This window comes from Protomyctophum bolini (assembly GCF_963924005.1).
Source record: "Protomyctophum bolini genome assembly, chromosome: 20".
NCBI lineage: Eukaryota > Metazoa > Chordata > Actinopteri > Myctophiformes > Myctophidae > Protomyctophum > Protomyctophum bolini.
In genome coordinates, this window is record NC_137881.1 from 1,493,727 (window position 1) to 1,512,308 (window position 18,582).

An 18,582-nucleotide genomic window follows, 5' to 3' on the forward strand; every position below is an offset into this window, starting at 1 on the left:
TTTCACCACAATTGTCTGTATTTGGCCGCCGACCCCCATCTGAAAATACGGTGTTCCAGTAGTAGAATTAGTAGTATTATTAGTAGTAGTATTACTAAGTATTACCTTCTTCCAGGTCTCCACCACGCTAGCAGCGTAGTATTAGTAGTAGTATTAGTAGTATTACCTTCTTCCAGGTCTCCACCACGCTAGCAGCGTAGTATTATTAGTAGTATTAGTAGTAGTATTAGTAGTATTACCTTCTTCCATGTCTCCACCACGCTAGCAGCGTAGTATTATTATTATTATTAGTAGTAGTAGTAGTAGTATTATTAGTAGTAGTAGTATTAGTAGTATTACCTTCTTCCATGTCTCCACCACGCTAGCAGCGTAGTATTATTATTATTATTAGTAGTAGTAGTAGTAGTATTATTAGTAGTAGTAGTATTAGTAGTATTACCTTCTTCCATGTCTCCACCACGCTAGCAGCGTAGTATTATTATTATTATTAGTAGTAGTAGTAGTAGTATTATTAGTAGTAGTAGTATTAGTAGTATTACCTTCTTCCAGGTCTCCACCACGCTAGCAGCGTAGGCCAGGATGTGGATGTATTTGTGTTTGTGGTCCTGGTTGATCTTTGACCCCGGCTTGAAGAGAGACTGCATGAACAGGTCCAGGAAGGCTGGGACTCGGATCTGAAAGACACAGAGACCTCATGAACAGGTCCAGACCTCATGAACCGGTCCAGAGACCTCATGAACAGGTCCAGACCTCATGAACAGGTCCAGAGACCTCATGAACCGGTCCAGACCTCATGAACAGGTCCAGAGACCTCATGAACAGGTCCAGACCTCATGAACAGTTGGTTCTCAAACCTTTTCAGTGTCAAGGAAAGGAAAGGAAAGGTACTATGTTTACCCAGGGTAACTGGACTAAGGAAAGGAAAGGTACTATGTTTACCCAGGGTAACTGGACTAAGGAAAGGAAAGGTACTATGTTTACCCAGGGTAACTGGACTAAGGAAAGGAAAGGTACCATGTTTACCCAGGGTAACTGGACTAAGGAAAGGAAAGGTACTATGTTTACCCAGGGTAACTGGACTAAGGAAAGGAAAGGTACTATGTTTACCCAGGGTAACTGGACTAAGGAAAGGAAAGGTACTATGTTTAGTTTGTTTACCCAGGGTAACTGGACTAAGGAAAGGAAAGGTACTATGTTTACCCAGGGTAACTGGACTAAGCTCAAGAACCTGTTTACAGCCAGGCCCTGCTCATAGAACATTTCATGGTAGGGGTTCAATGCCTTGCTCAAGGGCACTTCAGCGGTGGTCATTTTAACGTGCCGGTTCCGGGGATACGAACTAGTGGTGACCGCTCCTCAAACCGTTCGGTCACCACAGCCTAAATTGATACGTAATAATTTGGCCACAGACCGCCGTCTGTCGTTATGGTGGTGGCAGGGAGGGGAAATTCTCCCAGGGTTGTGGTGTTTGGGGACCCCAGGGTTGTGGTGTTTGGGGACCCCAGGGTTGTGGTGTTTGGGGGCCCCAGGGTTGTGGTGTTTGGGGGCCCCAGGGTTGTGGTGACTCACCAGCTCAACGGGAGGAGGGTCCATGCTGCTGAACATCTTGAAGAGGACGGTGATGTCGGCGGGGTTCAGGGCCCCCCTGGAGAGCATGGCCCCCAGCGCCTGGCAGGCCCGCGGGTACGCCGCCGCCGTGCCCAGAGCCAGGGTGATCTGACTGGCGTCGTGACCTCTGGGAACAACACATTGCATTGTGGGCGATTAGCATGTGCTTTCCCCTCCATCAGGCGCCCCGGCTGGCCAGGGGGAGGCAGTTTAGAGACCAGGATTACTGCATGTTTTTGTGAGGGTACCTACCCTAGGGGACACGGGGAGAACATGTGAGGGTACCTACCCTAGGGGACACGGGGAGAACATGTGAGGGTACCTACCCTAGGGGACACGGGGAGAACATGTGAGGGTACCTACCCTAGGGGACACGGGGAGAACATGTGAGGGTACTATACCCTAGGGGACACGGGGAGAACATGTGAGGGTACTACCTACCCTAGGGGACACGGGGAGAACATGTGAGGGGACCTACCCTAGGGGACACGGGGAGAACATGTGAGGGTACCTACCCTAGGGGACACGGGGAGAACATGTGAGGGTACCTACCCTAGGGGACACGGGGAGAACATGCTAACTCCACACAGAAAGGCCCTTTCGCCAACCCCGCCTTCGGGTATGGGCACTGATGACGCGGAGGAGGAAACACGGCGCCAGCACCCATTTGAAGATTCTTTGAGTGGTGCAACCACTCCCTTACGGAGCTATGTGTTGTATTGGGACTACCCGTTTTAGAATGCGACATTAATAACTGTATTCCTATTGTAACAGAAATACAATACATGCAGTGCATCAGTTGTTTGGCTTCATGTTTCTTCTGTAGAGAAAATACACTGATTTAGTCAAAATGCTCCCAGGTGAAAAATAGGTCTGGGTTTCAAAATGTTAATCGAATTAGAGGCTTTGTAATTAGTTCATCTAAATTAATCACATTTTAACCGCATATCAATATTCGACCCGAGAACAGTGATATCTATTTTCAAATGGATTTTGTTATTTTGGTGAATCAATGAATAGTGACTACAGTAGCTTATACAGCTTTGGTGGTTTGGCTGCTGGATCAAGACCAACAGATAAAACGTGCAGAAATGCAGGTAGTCTATGAATATGAATACTCAAATTAATCAGACCAGTGTGTGGTCCAGTGGAAACCTCGTATGAATCTGATCTCAGGTCAGAATGGGTTATAATCAGACCAGTGTGTGTCCAGTGGAAACCTCGTATGAATCTGATCTCAGGTCAGAATGGGTTATAATCAGACCAGTGTGTGGTCCAGTGGAAACCTCGTATGAATCTGATCTCAGGTCAGAATGCACTCCCCCAAAACGCTCTCATTCCACCGTCTTTATTGATTTTATTTCTTCATCTTAGTGTTCCCCCTAAAGAAGTTGTTTTTAACCCATTCTGACCTGAGATCAGATTCATACGAGGTTTCCACTGGACACACACTGGTCTGATTATAACCCATTCTGACCTGAGATCAGATTCTAAAAAATGTCAGTCGTTCTTCGATTTTTTTCAAAAATAGCAGACCTACAAGCTCATAGCGCGCCACTCGGTGGCGCGCTATGAGCTTGTAGATCTGCTGTTTTTCAATAGCTTAAGCACGACATGATGCTAACACCAAAATGGGTTCCCGGTCAGAATGGGTTAAAGCAGCTAGCAAAGCCTAGCATGGAAGCTGACGTCGGTGTAGCGCAGCGGTATAGCCCCGTGTCCACATGGAACCTTTCCCCTCCGCTATAGCACACACTAGGACACAACCATGGTTTTATCCACGCTTCCAAACAATAGTTTTTAAACGTAAATGTCCCATTCCACGGGGCAGAAGCAATTGCGAACGCAGTGAGCACTTACTATGAGACCTAGCAGATCATGTCTGTCTGTGTGTGTGTCTGTGTGTCCCACCTTTGTGCCCATAATATGGAGCTGAGTAATTTGTTTGTGATTTATGCAACACACTCCATATTTGGACGTATAGCTGCTTTGGGGACTCCTTATATGGTTATGGCTAAGTTAAAAACGTATTTAAAAAATAATAACTTAAACTATAAATCTTTAAAAAACCCAAATATGTACGAGCTGCGTTCGCTTCCCGCGTTTGCGCGTCTTACTGGTATAAGCGGCTTGTTGATTCCTTTGGATGAACGGTGGTGTGTTCATGTTGTCAACTTGTCTGACAGGGAGGTGTAGGGGTATGGGGAGGTGTAGGGTGGGGTGGTGGGGGGGGTAGTACCTCTGGTGAGCTGACTTCTGGACCTCCTGTCTGACAGGGGGGTGTAGGGGTGGTATGGGGAGGTGTAGGGGTGGTGGGGTGGTAGGGGGGGGGGGGGGTAGTACCTCTGGTGAGCTGACTTCTGGACCTCCTGTCCGATCCTCCTCATAGCAGAGCCTCCCTGTTCCTCCTGAGACAGGATGGACATCATGGCCTGAGCGAACAGGTATGTGTGTTCACCGTGACACACCATCTTCTGCAGACGCACGCACACACGCACACGCGCACGCACACGCACGCACGCACACGCACACACACACACACGCACACACACGCACGCACGCGCACGCACGCACACACACACACACAGAGAGAGAGAGAGAGAGAGAGAGAGAGAGAGAGAGACGAGATAAGATCAAACAGTTGTATTTAGTCTGTTCACTATTTGAGCTGCTAGTTTTAACCCATGAAATGACAATCACAGAAAGTGTCATGAAAATGTTTGAGAAACACTGCTTTAAGAAAACATGCTGGTGCGTGCGTGCGTGTTGTGCGTGTTGTTTGTGTGTGTGTGTGTGTGTGTGTGTGTGTGTGTGTGTGTGTGTGTGCGTGCGTGCGTGTTGTGCGTGCATTGGTGTGTGCGTGTTGTGTGTGCGTGCGTGCGTTGGTGCGTGTTGTTTGTGTGTGTGTATGTGCGTGCGTGCGTGTTGTGCGTGCGTGCATGCGTTGCTGCGTGTTGTTTGTGTGTGTGTATGTGCGTGCGTGCGTGCGTGCGCGAGCCTTACTGCGAACTCGGGGAGATTCTTCTCCAGGTGGTCCTCTCCTCCGTCCAGCAGCGTGGCCAGAGACGTCCTCAGGACCCTGGAGAACACCTCCAGCTGCTGACAGGCTGTGGAGACGCTGGTGATCTCCCCCTGGTAGCCTGCGTCTGATATCAACTACAAGACCCACAATACACTGGTGATCTCCCCCCTGGTAGCCTGCGTCTGATATGAACTACAAGACCCACAATGCACTGGTGATCTCCCCCCTGGTAGCCTGCGTCTGATATCAACTACAATACCCACAATACACTGGTGATCTCCCCCCTGGTAGCCTGCGTCTGATATGAACTACAAGACCCACAATGCACTGGTGAACTCCCCCCTGGTAGCCTGCGTCTGATATCAACTACAATACCCACAATACACTGGTGATCTCCCCCCTGGTAGCCTGCGTCTGATATCAACTACAATACCCACAATACACTGGTGATCTCCCCCCTGGTAGCCTGCGTCTGATATCAACTACAATACCCACAATACAACACCGTTACAGGTGATCTCCTGTTGATACTTTTCTTCCATTTCGACGTCAGGCCTAAATGGGTTTAAGTGAAGGAACTGGGAACTGTTTCTGTTTGGGTTCTGTTTGGTTCTAATCTGAATGTTCCTTTTCTTAATGCTTTATTTGCAACCGTTCTAATCTGAATGTTCCTTAGAGCTGTTGGGAGTGACACATGGGGCGTGCGTGCGTACCTTAACAGTGAAGTTGAGCATCAGGCAGTCAGGATGGGCCTCGGCCAGCTTGTAGAACAGGTCTCTCCATGTGGTGTGAGCGATCATCTGTTCAAGCCATGCTGGAGTCTGAACACACACACACACACACACACACACACACACACACACACACACACACACACACACAGACACAGACACAGACACAGACACAGACACAGACACAGACACAGACACAGACACACAGAGCAAGAAAGGTTTAGATAATTTAGTTCAAGCCAAGCGGGTCGTCTGAAGTTCCACAAACCGATTAAACGTTTAGATCGGAAATCTAATCATGATATTATGAACTATCATCCACTGTCCATTTTAAAATGACATACAGGTTCCGATTGGACCTTTACGGAGCGAAGCGTTAACGTCCATGGAATAAATCTACTACTGTACACATGACACCCACGTGTGGATCATAGGGCTGACCCAAAAAACAAATCTATTAATCGACGTTCAATCGATACGCACGATTTTGAAATTTTGAATCGAATAGTCATGAAAAAAAGCGTCCCCTTTTGGTCCGCGAGCCATGCTGGCGCCTCACAGAGCCTCCTCCGTCCTCACGTGTTATTAAACAAGGAAGTCAAGCAGCTACAGTCACGCCGTCCAGCGGTACTCCACGCAGGAAAAAGTGTCAAAAGTGACACGGTTGCATTTTAAAATATGCAAAGAAGTCTACGACCACTGTGAATAATGTGCCACGTCATGCAAAGTTAAAGGGACACAATATATGTTAATGACGTCTAGAAGCTTTAGAACACTTTCCTGGGGGTCTTTATGTGTGTAAATATGTGGTTTTAGATATTTTAGATTGTAGCAGTGAGCCTGTTGTCTCTGATGTCATGGACACTGGGCTCACTACCTTCCTGGACTACAATTCCCATAATTCGTAGAGCGCATCTTCTTCTCCAAAGCGGGATTTATCGTCGCTTTTCTGCACTAATGTAAGTACGGTAACTAACTATAATATTAACGCTATATATTCTTTGGTTGTGCGAACGCGCCTGCGAGACGGCATTTTTGTATTATTTGAAATGGAACGGCTTTTACGTCTCTCTCTCTCTGTAAGCAATAGCAATTCTCTCTCTCTCTCTCTCCCTCCCTCTCTCCCTCTCTCCCTCTCTCTCTCTCTCTCCCTCTCTCCCTCTCTCTCTCACCCTCTCTCTCTCTCTCTCCATATTTCCATTTTGCACCAATATTATACTGCCACTGTCTTAGTTAATACAGTGTTCCTTTTTACAAATAGAATATGCACATTTAAGAAGGTTGATCACAAAGTGTGGTATTTAGGCTACTTTGATGCGAATGAGATTAAGAACACCTGCCTGCGTGGGTGCTGTGCGAACAGTGAATGATTATATAGCTCGTGGCTCGTGGCCATGGTTTGAAGAAAGAAGAGTTGAATAAATCCAATAAATATAATCCCAGGTTTGTTTGTCTGGAGAATGGAGATCCAACACTATGTCATATTAATATTATTAAAGTAAGAGCTGCTAATTGATCCCACCTGATATATATTTGCGCAACTGACTGGCTTGAGGTAGCCTAGAGTAATTATACTTATTTGACAGCACCTGCAATTCAGTAACCTATACAACATATCAAAAGGCTTTCATATGCTATTCATATTTTTTGAGTGGTGCAACCACTCCTACAACCAGCAATGTCCGTGTACCTGTGTACCTGTGTAAATGAGCACGAGTATATGACTTATTTATGCCAGTAGGGGGCGCCAGAAACAGAGAGAGGGGTAGTGCTGTGTCTCTAAAATGAGAGAGAGAGAGAGAGAGAGAGAGAGAGAGAGAGAGAGAGAGAGAGAGAGAGAGAAAGGGGGGGGGGGGGATTGCACCACTCAGTTCACACGTGTGTGGTTTTTCTAATAAGCTTTGTCCTTATAGATAGAAATGTGATCATTTTTGTATAGTTTTGGATATTAACAAATGAATTATTAACACACAGGGCCTCGCATATTTCTCCCAGGCAGCTATGACTGCGAGCCATATGCGTCATGCGCCTCGCAGCAAGCACTCGTCTCTCTGCTGTCATGATAAAGCCTCGATTAAATGACGCTTCATTTCAGTTAATGTTACGGCAAAGAGGAGAAGAAAAATAATCCGTTAGTTACTTCGTTTACACCTGACAGCGTGTGTTGTTTTGAATGGTAGCCAAACTGTTACTTTTATTACGTTTTTGTTCCATAGAGAGCCTAGAGGGTTTGATTGATTTAAGAGTTACGATCGGGTGGTGTTTGTTTTTGGTGTTTTCACATCTTCAGTTTCAATCTGAAGAGAAGCAAAATGCCTTTCGTTTACAATGTCTGGATTATAAATATATATATATTTGAGAGGTAATGCCAGCTGTGTCAGGCAGTTTTATTTAAAGTTGACTTGTTACGGTCGGATGTTTTATTGTAAGCCTAATTATCTGTGCGTCACTGCTTCCATGAACGCTGCTACGATAAGGCAAAGGAACAGTTGTTGCTTATCGTTTAAAATAAATGAGACCAATCCAAGCATGCCTTTCTCTCTGCTATATCGTTGTTTAAGCCGAATTCAGCGTCGACGATCGAAAGAATTTTATTTTGAAGCGTCGGTCATCAAAAACGTGATCGAAGGTCAGCCCTAGTGGATTATAATTAATAACACTAACCTTATTGACTTGTATGCCTGTACGAGCTGTGGGACCATCTGAATTTCCCCTCTGGGATCAATAAAGTATCTATCCATCTACCTACCTACCTACCTACCTACATGCACCTTCCTACCTACATGACTGCCTGCCTAAATATGTCCCAAACCGCCCCCTAAGGTCTTCCACTGCTGGCCTGCTCGCTTTGCCAAAGAAAATGGCAACTAAAAAATACGGGGAAGCAGCTTTTTGCTTCCACGGGCCGTCGGCGTGGAACAAGCTCCCACTGTACCTTCGACAGGCAGCCTCTGTAGACATTTTTAAAGCTCAGCTCAAGACCCACTTCTACAACATTGCTTTTATTTTTTATTTTTGTTATTCATGTCCTCACTGTATTGCATTAACGTTGTTGCCTTGCTTTTCTTTTATCCTCCATTTTTCTGCAAAGCACTTTGAGCTGCATTTCATGTCATGAAAGGTGCTATACAAATAAAGTTTAATTATTATTATTATTATTACCTATCTATCTACCTACCTACCTACCTACCTATCTATCTATCTATCTATCTATCTATCTATCTATCTATCTACCTATCTATCTATAGATATAGACAGACACCGACGTGTCATTCAGGACTGAATGGGACAACACTGTGGATTCAAACCCTCAGCGAGAACGCTCCTTCTCACCTCTCCTTCCACCGTGAAGATGGAGTCGGCTTTCTGGGGGTCAAAGTGCTTTATGAGGAGACTCTTCAGGTGGTTCTCCACACGCTCCTGCACCTGGGCTGGTTCCACACCTGGAGGGAAGACCACAGATTAGACCTGGGCTGGTTCCACGCCTGGAGGGAAGACCACAGATTAGACCTGGGCTGGTTCCACGCCTGGAGGGAAGACCACAGATTAGACCTGGGCTGGTTCCACGCCTGGAGGGAAGACCACAGATTAGACCTGGGCTGGTTCCACACCTGGAGGGAAGACCACAGATTAGAGAGCTGGGCTGGTTCCACACCTGGAGGGAAGACCACAGATTAGACCTGGGCTGGTTCCACACCTGGAGGGAAGACCACAGATTAGACCTTCCACGGTGGAAGGCTAAAAATGCATTTTCGGCCTATTCGGTTTAGGCAGAACATTAGATCACCGAATAGTGTCTGCAATGAATGCATTCCAAAGAGCAGAATAAATGTTTTAAGGACCCATAATAGTGATTATTATTTAAGAGGCCGTTGAGGTATAATTGTACTTCCGGCAGTCCACTGAAATGAGGGGGGGGGGGGGGGGGGGGTGTCTGGTCTTACCCATCTGGATCAGCCACTCCGCCAGCAGGTTGACCGTCTGGGCCACGGCAGAATAGTTCTCCGAGAGCAGCTGGATCACATGTTCTGGAGAACCTCCGGCCTGGAAGTACCTGGAAGGACCATAAACGCTGTTTAATCTGTCTGGAAGTACCTGGAAGGACCATAAACGCTGTTTAATCTGTCTGGAAGGACCTGGAAGGACCATAAACGCTGTTTAATCTGTCTGGAAGGACCTGGAAGGACCATAAACGCTGTTTAATCTGTCTGGAAGGACCTGGAAGGACCATAAACACTGTTTAATCTGTCTGGAAGGACCTGGAAGGACCATAAACACTGTTAACCCATTTAGACCTGAAACCAGATTCTACAAATGTCTTCTAGATCCTGACAGTTTTCTGAAAATCAGTGGTTACTCAAACATGTTCACGTCCAGGACCCCCAAAAATATATGTAATTGGCCGCCGACCCCCATCTGAAAATATGTTGTTCCATGAGGGACCCCCCCTCCAGAAGCAAAGATATGAGTTCAAAACGTTCACTCTGAAAGAATATAGCAGATCTACAAGCTACGAGCACTCGGTGCCGCACTATGGGCTTGTAGATGTGCTATTTTTCAATAGCTAAAGCACACAATTATGGCATTAGAGATGTAGCATACAAATGGATGAGAAGTTATCTTGAAAATAGGCATCAGTTGGTCAATATCAATAATGTCAACTCAAAACCAGGGAAAGTCCTCTGGACCAGGGAAAGCCTTGGAGGAAAGTCCTCCAAGGCTCGGTGGTGGGCCCAAAGCTTTTTATTCTCTATATAAATGATATCTATAAAGCATTAAACCGGCTACAATTTGTTAATTTTGCAGATGATACAACTTTACTTTGCTCTGGAAAAAAAATGAATGAACTATTGGATACAGTCGAAGGGGAGTTGAAAATTTTAAAGAAATGGTTTGATATAAATAAGCTATCACTGAATGTAAGCAAAACAAAATGTATTGTGTTTGGAAACCGTACAATCAGTGAGGACATCAAACTCAGGATTGACTCAGTAGAAATAGAAAGAGTGGGAGAACAAATTCTTGGGAGTAATCATTGACAACAAACTAAATCGTAAACCTCATATAAAGTATATAAAAGCAAAAATATCAAAATCTATTGCAATACTGCACAAAACTAAACATATCCTGGACCAGAAGTCATTATATATCCTGTACTGCTCATTCATTACCCCATATATTACATACTGCGCTGAAGTCTGGGGCAACACCTATACAACCAATACAAACTGTATCACCCTACTGCAAAAAACAAGACATAAGGATCATAAATGGGGTTGATTATATTCACCCCACCAATGAATTATTTATTAAATGTCGTACGCTGAAATTTAAGGATTTAGTTGAATTTAAAACATTAGAGATACTGCTTAGAGCCAAAATGAAAACACTTGAGAGAGAGCTGTTATTCACTCAGAGGAAAATGTATGTTTAACCCATTCTGACCGGGCACCCATTTTGGTGTTGGCATCATGTTATGCTTTAGCTATTGAAAAATAGCAGATCTACAAGCTCATATCGCGCCACCGAGTGGCGCGATACGAGCTTGTAGGTCTGCTATTTTTGAAAAATTCGAAGAACGACTGACATTTTTAGAATCTGATCTCAGGTCAGAATGGGTTCATCAGACCAGTGCGTGTCCAGTGGAAACCTCGTATGAATCTGATCTCAGGTCAGAATGGGTTAAACAAAATAAAGAAAGGATCAACGTGAGAAGTAACTGTATAAGGATAAAGGGAGTGAAGGAATAGATGTGATGATGAACTGAGAGACTGTGGAGCTAAAGGATCAACGTGAGAAGTAACTGTATAAGGATAAAGGGAGTGAAGGAATAGATGTGATGATGAACTGAGAGACTGTGGAGCTAAAGGATAAACTTATAGTAACTGTATAAGGATAAAGGGTGTGAAGGAATAGATGTGATGATGAACTGAGAGACTGTGGAGCTAAAGGATAAACTTATAGTAACTGTATAAGGATAAAGGGAGTGAAGGAATAGATGTGATGATGAACTGAGAGACTGTGGAGCTAAAGGATAAACTTATAGTAACTGTATAAGGATAAAGGGAGTGAAGGAATAGATGTGATGATGAACTGAGAGACTGTGGAGCTAAAGGATAAACTTATAGTAACTGTATAAGGATAAAGGGTGTGAAGGAATAGATGTGATGATGAACTGAGAGACTGTGGAGCTAAAGGATAAACTTATAGTAACTGTATAAGGATAAAGGGAGTGAAGGAATAGATGTGATGATGAACTGAGAGACTGTGGAGCTAAAGGATAAACTTATAGTAACTGTATAAGGATAAAGGGAGTGAAGGAATAGATGTGATGATGAACTGAGAGACTGTGGAGCTAAAGGATAAACTTATAGTAACTGTATAAGGATAAAGGGAGTGAAGGAATAGATGTGATGATGAACTGAGAGACTGTGGAGCTAAAGGATAAACTTATAGTAACTGTATAAGGATAAAGGGAGTGAAGGAATAGATGTGATGATGAACTGAGAGACTGTGGAGCTAAAGGATAAACTTATAGTAACTGTATAAGGATAAAGGGAGTGAAGGAATAGATGTGATGATGAACTGAGAGACTGTGGAGCTAAAGGATAAACTTATAGTAACTGTATAAGGATAAAGGGAGTGAAGGAATAGATGTGATGATGAACTGAGAGACTGTGGAGCTAAAGGATCAACGTGAGAAGTAACTGTATAAGGATAAAGGGAGTGAAGGAATAGATGTGATGATGAACTGAGAGACTGTGGAGCTAAAGGATAAACTTATAGTAACTGTATAAGGATAAAGGGTGTGAAGGAATAGATGTGATGATGAACTGAGAGACTGTGGAGCTAAAGGATAAACTTATAGTAACTGTATAAGGATAAAGGGAGTGAAGGAATAGATGTGATGATGAACTGAGAGACTGTGGAGCTAAAGGATAAACTTATAGTAACTGTATAAGGATAAAGGGAGTGAAGGAATAGATGTGATGATGAACTGAGAGACTGTGGAGCTAAAGGATAAACTTATAGTAACTGTATAAGGATAAAGGGTGTGAAGGAATAGATGTGATGATGAACTGAGAGACTGTGGAGCTAAAGGATAAACTTATAGTAACTGTATAAGGATAAAGGGAGTGAAGGAATAGATGTGATGATGAACTGAGAGACTGTGGAGCTAAAGGATAAACTTATAGTAACTGTATAAGGATAAAGGGAGTGAAGGAATAGATGTGATGATGAACTGAGAGACTGTGGAGCTAAAGGATAAACTTATAGTAACTGTATAAGGATAAAGGGAGTGAAGGAATAGATGTGATGATGAACTGAGAGACTGTGGAGCTAAAGGATAAACTTATAGTAACTGTATAAGGATAAAGGGAGTGAAGGAATAGATGTGATGATGAACTGAGAGACTGTGGAGCTAAAGGATCAACGTGAGAAGTAACTGTATAAGGATAAAGGGAGTGAAGGAATAGATGTGATGATGAACTGAGAGACTGTGGAGCTAAAGGATAAACTTATAGTAACTGTATAAGGATAAAGGGTGTGAAGGAATAGATGTGATGATGAACTGAGAGACTGTGGAGCTAAAGGATAAACTTATAGTAACTGTATAAGGATAAAGGGAGTGAAGGAATAGATGTGATGATGAACTGAGAGACTGTGGAGCTAAAGGATAAACTTATAGTAACTGTATAAGGATAAAGGGAGTGAAGGAATAGATGTGATGATGAACTGAGAGACTGTGGAGCTAAAGGATAAACTTATAGTAACTGTATAAGGATAAAGGGTGTGAAGGAATAGATGTGATGATGAACTGAGAGACTGTGGAGCTAAAGGATAAACTTATAGTAACTGTATAAGGATAAAGGGAGTGAAGGAATAGATGTGATGATGAACTGAGAGACTGTGGAGCTAAAGGATAAACTTATAGTAACTGTATAAGGATAAAGGGAGTGAAGGAATAGATGTGATGATGAACTGAGAGACTGTGGAGCTAAAGGATAAACTTATAGTAACTGTATAAGGATAAAGGGAGTGAAGGAATAGATGTGATGATGAACTGAGAGACTGTGGAGCTAAAGGATAAACTTATAGTAACTGTATAAGGATAAAGGGAGTGAAGGAATAGATGTGATGATGAACTGAGAGACTGTGGAGCTAAAGGATAAACTTATAGTAACTGTATAAGGATAAAGGGAGTGAAGGAATAGATGTGATGATGAACTGAGAGACTGTGGAGCTAAAGGATAAACTTATAGTAACTGTATAAGGATAAAGGGAGTGAAGGAATAGATGTGATGATGAACTGAGAGACTGTGGAGCTAAAGGATAAACTTATAGTAACTGTATAAGGATAAAGGGAGTGAAGGAATAGATGTGATGATGAACTGAGAGACTGTGGAGCTAAAGGATAAACTTATAGTAACTGTATAAGGATAAAGGGAGTGAAGGAATAGATGTGATGATGAACTGAGAGACTGTGGAGCTAAAGGATAAACTTATAGTAACTGTATAAGGATAAAGGGAGTGAAGGAATAGATGTGATGATGAACTGAGAGACTGTGGAGCTAAAGGATAAACTTATAGTAACTGTATAAGGATAAAGGGAGTGAAGGAATAGATGTGATGATGAACTGAGAGACTGTGGAGCTAAAGGATAAACTTATAGTAACTGTATAAGGATAAAGGGAGTGAAGGAATAGATGTGATGATGAACTGAGAGACTGTGGAGCTAAAGGATAAACTTATAGTAACTGTATAAGGATAAAGGGAGTGAAGGAATAGATGTGATGATGAACTGAGAGACTGTGGAGCTAAAGGATAAACTTATAGTAACTGTATAAGGATAAAGGGAGTGAAGGAATAGATGTGATGATGAACTGAGAGACTGTGGAGCTAAAGGATAAACTTATAGTAACTGTATAAGGATAAAGGGAGTGAAGGAATAGATGTGATGATGAACTGAGAGACTGTGGAGCTAAAGGATAAACTTATAGTAACTGTATAAGGATAAAGGGAGTGAAGGAATAGATGTGATGATGAACTGAGAGACTGTGGAGCTAAAGGATAAACTTATAGTAACTGTATAACGATAAAGGGAGTGAAGGAATAGATGTGATGATGAACTGAGAGACTGTGGAGCTAAAGGATAAACTTATAGTAACTGTATAAGGATAAAGGGAGTGAAGGAATAGATGTGATGATGAACTGAGAGACTGTGGAGCTAAAGGATAAACTTATAGTAACTGTATAAGGATAAAGGGAGTGAAGGAATAGATGTGATGATGAACTGAGAGACTGTGGAGCTAAAGGATAAACTTATAGTAACTGTATAAGGATAAAGGGAGTGAAGGAATAGATGTGATGATGAACTGAGAGACTGTGGAGCTAAAGGATAAACTTATAGTAACTGTATAAGGATAAAGGGAGTGAAGGAATAGATGTGATGATGAACTGAGAGACTGTGGAGCTAAAGGATAAACTTATAGTAACTGTATAAGGATAAAGGGAGTGAAGGAATAGATGTGATGATGAACTGAGAGACTGTGGAGCTAAAGGATAAACTTATAGTAACTGTATAAGGATAAAGGGAGTGAAGGAATAGATGTGATGATGAACTGAGAGACTGTGGAGCTAAAGGATAAACTTATAGTAACTGTATAAGGATAAAGGGAGTGAAGGAATAGATGTGATGATGAACTGAGAGACTGTGGAGCTAAAGGATAAACTTATAGTAACTGTATAAGGATAAAGGGAGTGAAGGAATAGATGTGATTATGAACTGAGAGACTGTGGAGCTAAAGGATAAACTTATAGTAACTGTATAAGGATAAAGGGAGTGAAGGAATAGATGTGATGATGAACTGAGAGACTGTGGAGCTAAAGGATAAACTTATAGTAACTGTATAAGGATAAAGGGAGTGAAGGAATAGATGTGATGATGAACTGAGAGACTGTGGAGCTAAAGGATAAACTTATAGTAACTGTATAAGGATAAAGGGAGTGAAGGAATAGATGTGATGATGAACTGAGAGACTGTGGAGCTAAAGGATAAACTTATAGTAACTGTATAACGATAAAGGGAGTGAAGGAATAGATGTGATGATGAACTGAGAGACTGTGGAGCTAAAGTATAAACTTATAGTAACTGTAGAAGGATAAAGGGAGTGAAGGAATAGATGTGATGATGAACTGAGAGACTGTGGAGCTAAAGGATAAACTTATAGTAACTGTATAAGGATAAAGGGTGTGAAGGAATAGATGTGATGATGAACTGAGAGACTGTGGAGCTAAAGGATAAACTTATAGTAACTGTATAAGGATAAAGGGAGTGAAGGAATAGATGTGATGATGAACTGAGAGACTGTGGAGCTAAAGGATAAACTTATAGTAACTGTATAAGGATAAAGGGAGTGAAGGAATAGATGTGATGATGAACTGAGAGACTGTGGAGCTAAAGGATAAACTTATAGTAACTGTATAAGGATAAAGGGTGTGAAGGAATAGATGTGATGATGAACTGAGAGACTGTGGAGCTAAAGGATAAACTTATAGTAACTGTAGAAGGATAAAGGGAGTGAAGGAATAGATGTGATGATGAACTGAGAGACTGTGGAGCTAAAGGATAAACTTATAGTAACTGTAGAAGGATAAAGGGAGTGAAGGAATAGATGTGATGATGAACTGAGAGACTGTGGAGCTAAAGGATAAACTTATAGTAACTGTATAAGGATAAAGGGTGTGAAGGAATAGATGTGATGATGAACTGAGAGACTGTGGAGCTAAAGGATAAACTTATAGTAACTGTATAAGGATAAAGGGAGTGAAGGAATAGATGTGATGATGAACTGAGAGACTGTGGAGCTAAAGGATAAACTTATAGTAACTGTATAACGATAAAGGGAGTGAAGGAATAGATGTGATGATGAACTGAGAGACTGTGGAGCTAAAGGATAAACTTATAGTAACTGTATAAGGATAAAGGGAGTGAAGGAATAGATGTGATGATGAACTGAGAGACTGTGGAGCTAAAGGATAAACTTATAGTAACTGTATAAGGATAAAGGGAGTGAAGGAATAGATGTGATGATGAACTGAGAGACTGTGGAGCTAAAGGATAAACTTATAGTAACTGTATAAGGATAAAGGGAGTGAAGGAATAGATGTGATGATGAACTGAGAGACTGTGGAGCTAAAGGATAAACTTATAGTAACTGTATAAGGATAAAGGGAGTGAAGGAATAGATGTGATGATGAACTGAGAGACTGTGGAGCTAAAGGATAAACTTATAGTAACTGTATAAGGATAAAGGGTGTGAAGGAATAGATGTGATGATGAACTGAGAGACTGTGGAGCTAAAGGATAAACTTATAGTAACTGTATAAGGATAAAGGGAGTGAAGGAATAGATGTGATGATGAACTGAGAGACTGTGGAGCTAAAGGATAAACTTATAGTAACTGTATAAGGATAAAGGGAGTGAAGGAATAGATGTGATGATGAACTGAGAGACTGTGGAGCTAAAGGATAAACTTATAGTAACTGTAGAAGGATAAAGGGAGTGAAGGAATAGATGTGATGATGAACTGAGAGACTGTGGAGCTAAAGGATAAACTTATAGTAACTGTAGAAGGATAAAGGGAGTGAAGGAATAGATGTGATGATGAACTGAGAGACTGTGGAGCTAAAGGATAAACTTATAGTAACTGTAGAAGGATAAAGGGAGTGAAGGAATAGATGTGATGATGAACTGAGAGACTGTGGAGCTAAGGATACATTTAAGAAGGTATTCAAAAAATTAAATAGCTATGCAGAGTAAAGGAACTACTACTTCATGTTACTACTGTGACTTTTTTAGCATATTGTTCTCTTTTTTTTTTGCTTGTTATTCAGAAAGAAGAAGAAGAGAGAAAAAAAGGAAAAGAAACATGAATATTACACTGTTCAGTAGAAATGTTGTCTGAGGACCTGTAAAAGGGATGTACATATATATGTACATTTGTATTATTTTAATTTAATCCATTCTGACCGGGAACCCGTTTTGGTGTTCAGCATCATGTTATGCTTTAGCTATTGAAAAATAGCAGATCTACAAGCTCATAGCGCGCCACCGAGTGGCGCGCTATGAGCTTGTAGGTCTGCTATTTTTTGAAAAATCGAAGGACGACTGACATTTTTAGAATCTGATCTCAGGTCAGAATGGGTTCATCAGACCCAGTGTGTGTCCAGTGGAAACCTCGTATGAATCTGATCTCAGGTCAGAATGGGTTAATGGACAAAAGGGTAGACGTAATAAGCCTATAGGCTTCAGTCTATACCCTTGTTTTAAGAAAAAGAAAAAACTGATGAACTAAGAATGTTTTGTATGGAAAGAAAAAACAAAACTAATAATCTAAACACCATAATGCTTGAAACACCAGAATGGGTCGAGGACCTTTCAAACAGTGATCAACGCGCCTAATAATACATTTTCTTCTTTTTTTTATATATTTTTTATCCCACGATTTTGTAACCCATTTTTCACCCCTGTGCCAATCATCTACTGTGATCCTGGGCTCTACACACCCTCCGCCAACCTGGGGAGAGCAACGGACTTGAACTCATGCTCCCTTCATGCCTGAGTGTCCAAGTTGCTAGTAATACATTTTCAATGAGAGCTGCGTTTCTTTTTCTGTACGGGCGGATAGGTCGAGGGACGACAACGCAAGCGTATTTCATTTGTGTTTTTCCTTAAATGCATCTCTCTTGTAAACTCTAGATATGAGCCTTTAACCCATTCGGGGCGGGAACCCCTTTTGGTGTTTTAACTAAAGCATCATGTTATACTTTAGCTATTGAAAAATAGCAGATCTACAAGCTCATAGCGGTGCCGCGCTACTGTAACTTTCAACAGCCCAGTCACCACGACGGTGAAATCCACATCAGGATGTTCGGACACTTCTGAACAACTTACACATTTATTAAAATCAACTAATCATCTATTTCTGTGACTATGAGTTGACTAGTACAGTATTAAGATGACCCGGGCCGTAAGGGTCCATTTGGTTCCATTTGTGTAACACTCAAGTGTTCAGAACTTCAAATGGAACCAAATTAATAGGCCCTTGAAAATGTCCAATTCTATACAGTATTTATTTACGACCGATCAGACACATACTGTACATCATGTACGCTTTGAGAGTTAAACACAGCAGGCTCCATGATGTAATCATGATG

At 42.1% G+C, this 18,582-nt stretch overlaps 2 protein-coding genes across 3 annotated transcripts in view; one reads left to right on the forward strand and one right to left on the reverse strand.

Moving 5' to 3' along the window:
* The window catches only part of ctsz (cathepsin Z), a 471,668-nt gene that overhangs the window by 66,219 nt on the left and 386,867 nt on the right, over positions 1–18,582 (forward strand). The gene's annotated exons all lie outside the window — the stretch shown is intronic.
* The window catches only part of nelfcd (negative elongation factor complex member C/D), a gene marked incomplete at its 3' end in the record, with an annotated part of 40,845 nt that overhangs the window by 20,356 nt on the left and 1,907 nt on the right, over positions 1–18,582 (reverse strand). For both annotated transcript variants that reach the window (XM_080792578.1, XM_080792577.1), the window contains exons 3-9: positions 9,306–9,415; positions 8,695–8,804; positions 5,344–5,451; positions 4,612–4,764; positions 3,952–4,082; positions 1,570–1,735; positions 540–674 (exon numbers count right to left, since the gene is read on the reverse strand). In XM_080792578.1, coding sequence (XP_080648704.1) covers positions 540–674; positions 1,570–1,735; positions 3,952–4,082; positions 4,612–4,764; positions 5,344–5,451; positions 8,695–8,804; positions 9,306–9,415 — 913 coding nt within the window. The remainder of the gene's footprint in view (positions 1–539; positions 675–1,569; positions 1,736–3,951; positions 4,083–4,611; positions 4,765–5,343; positions 5,452–8,694; positions 8,805–9,305; positions 9,416–18,582) is intronic.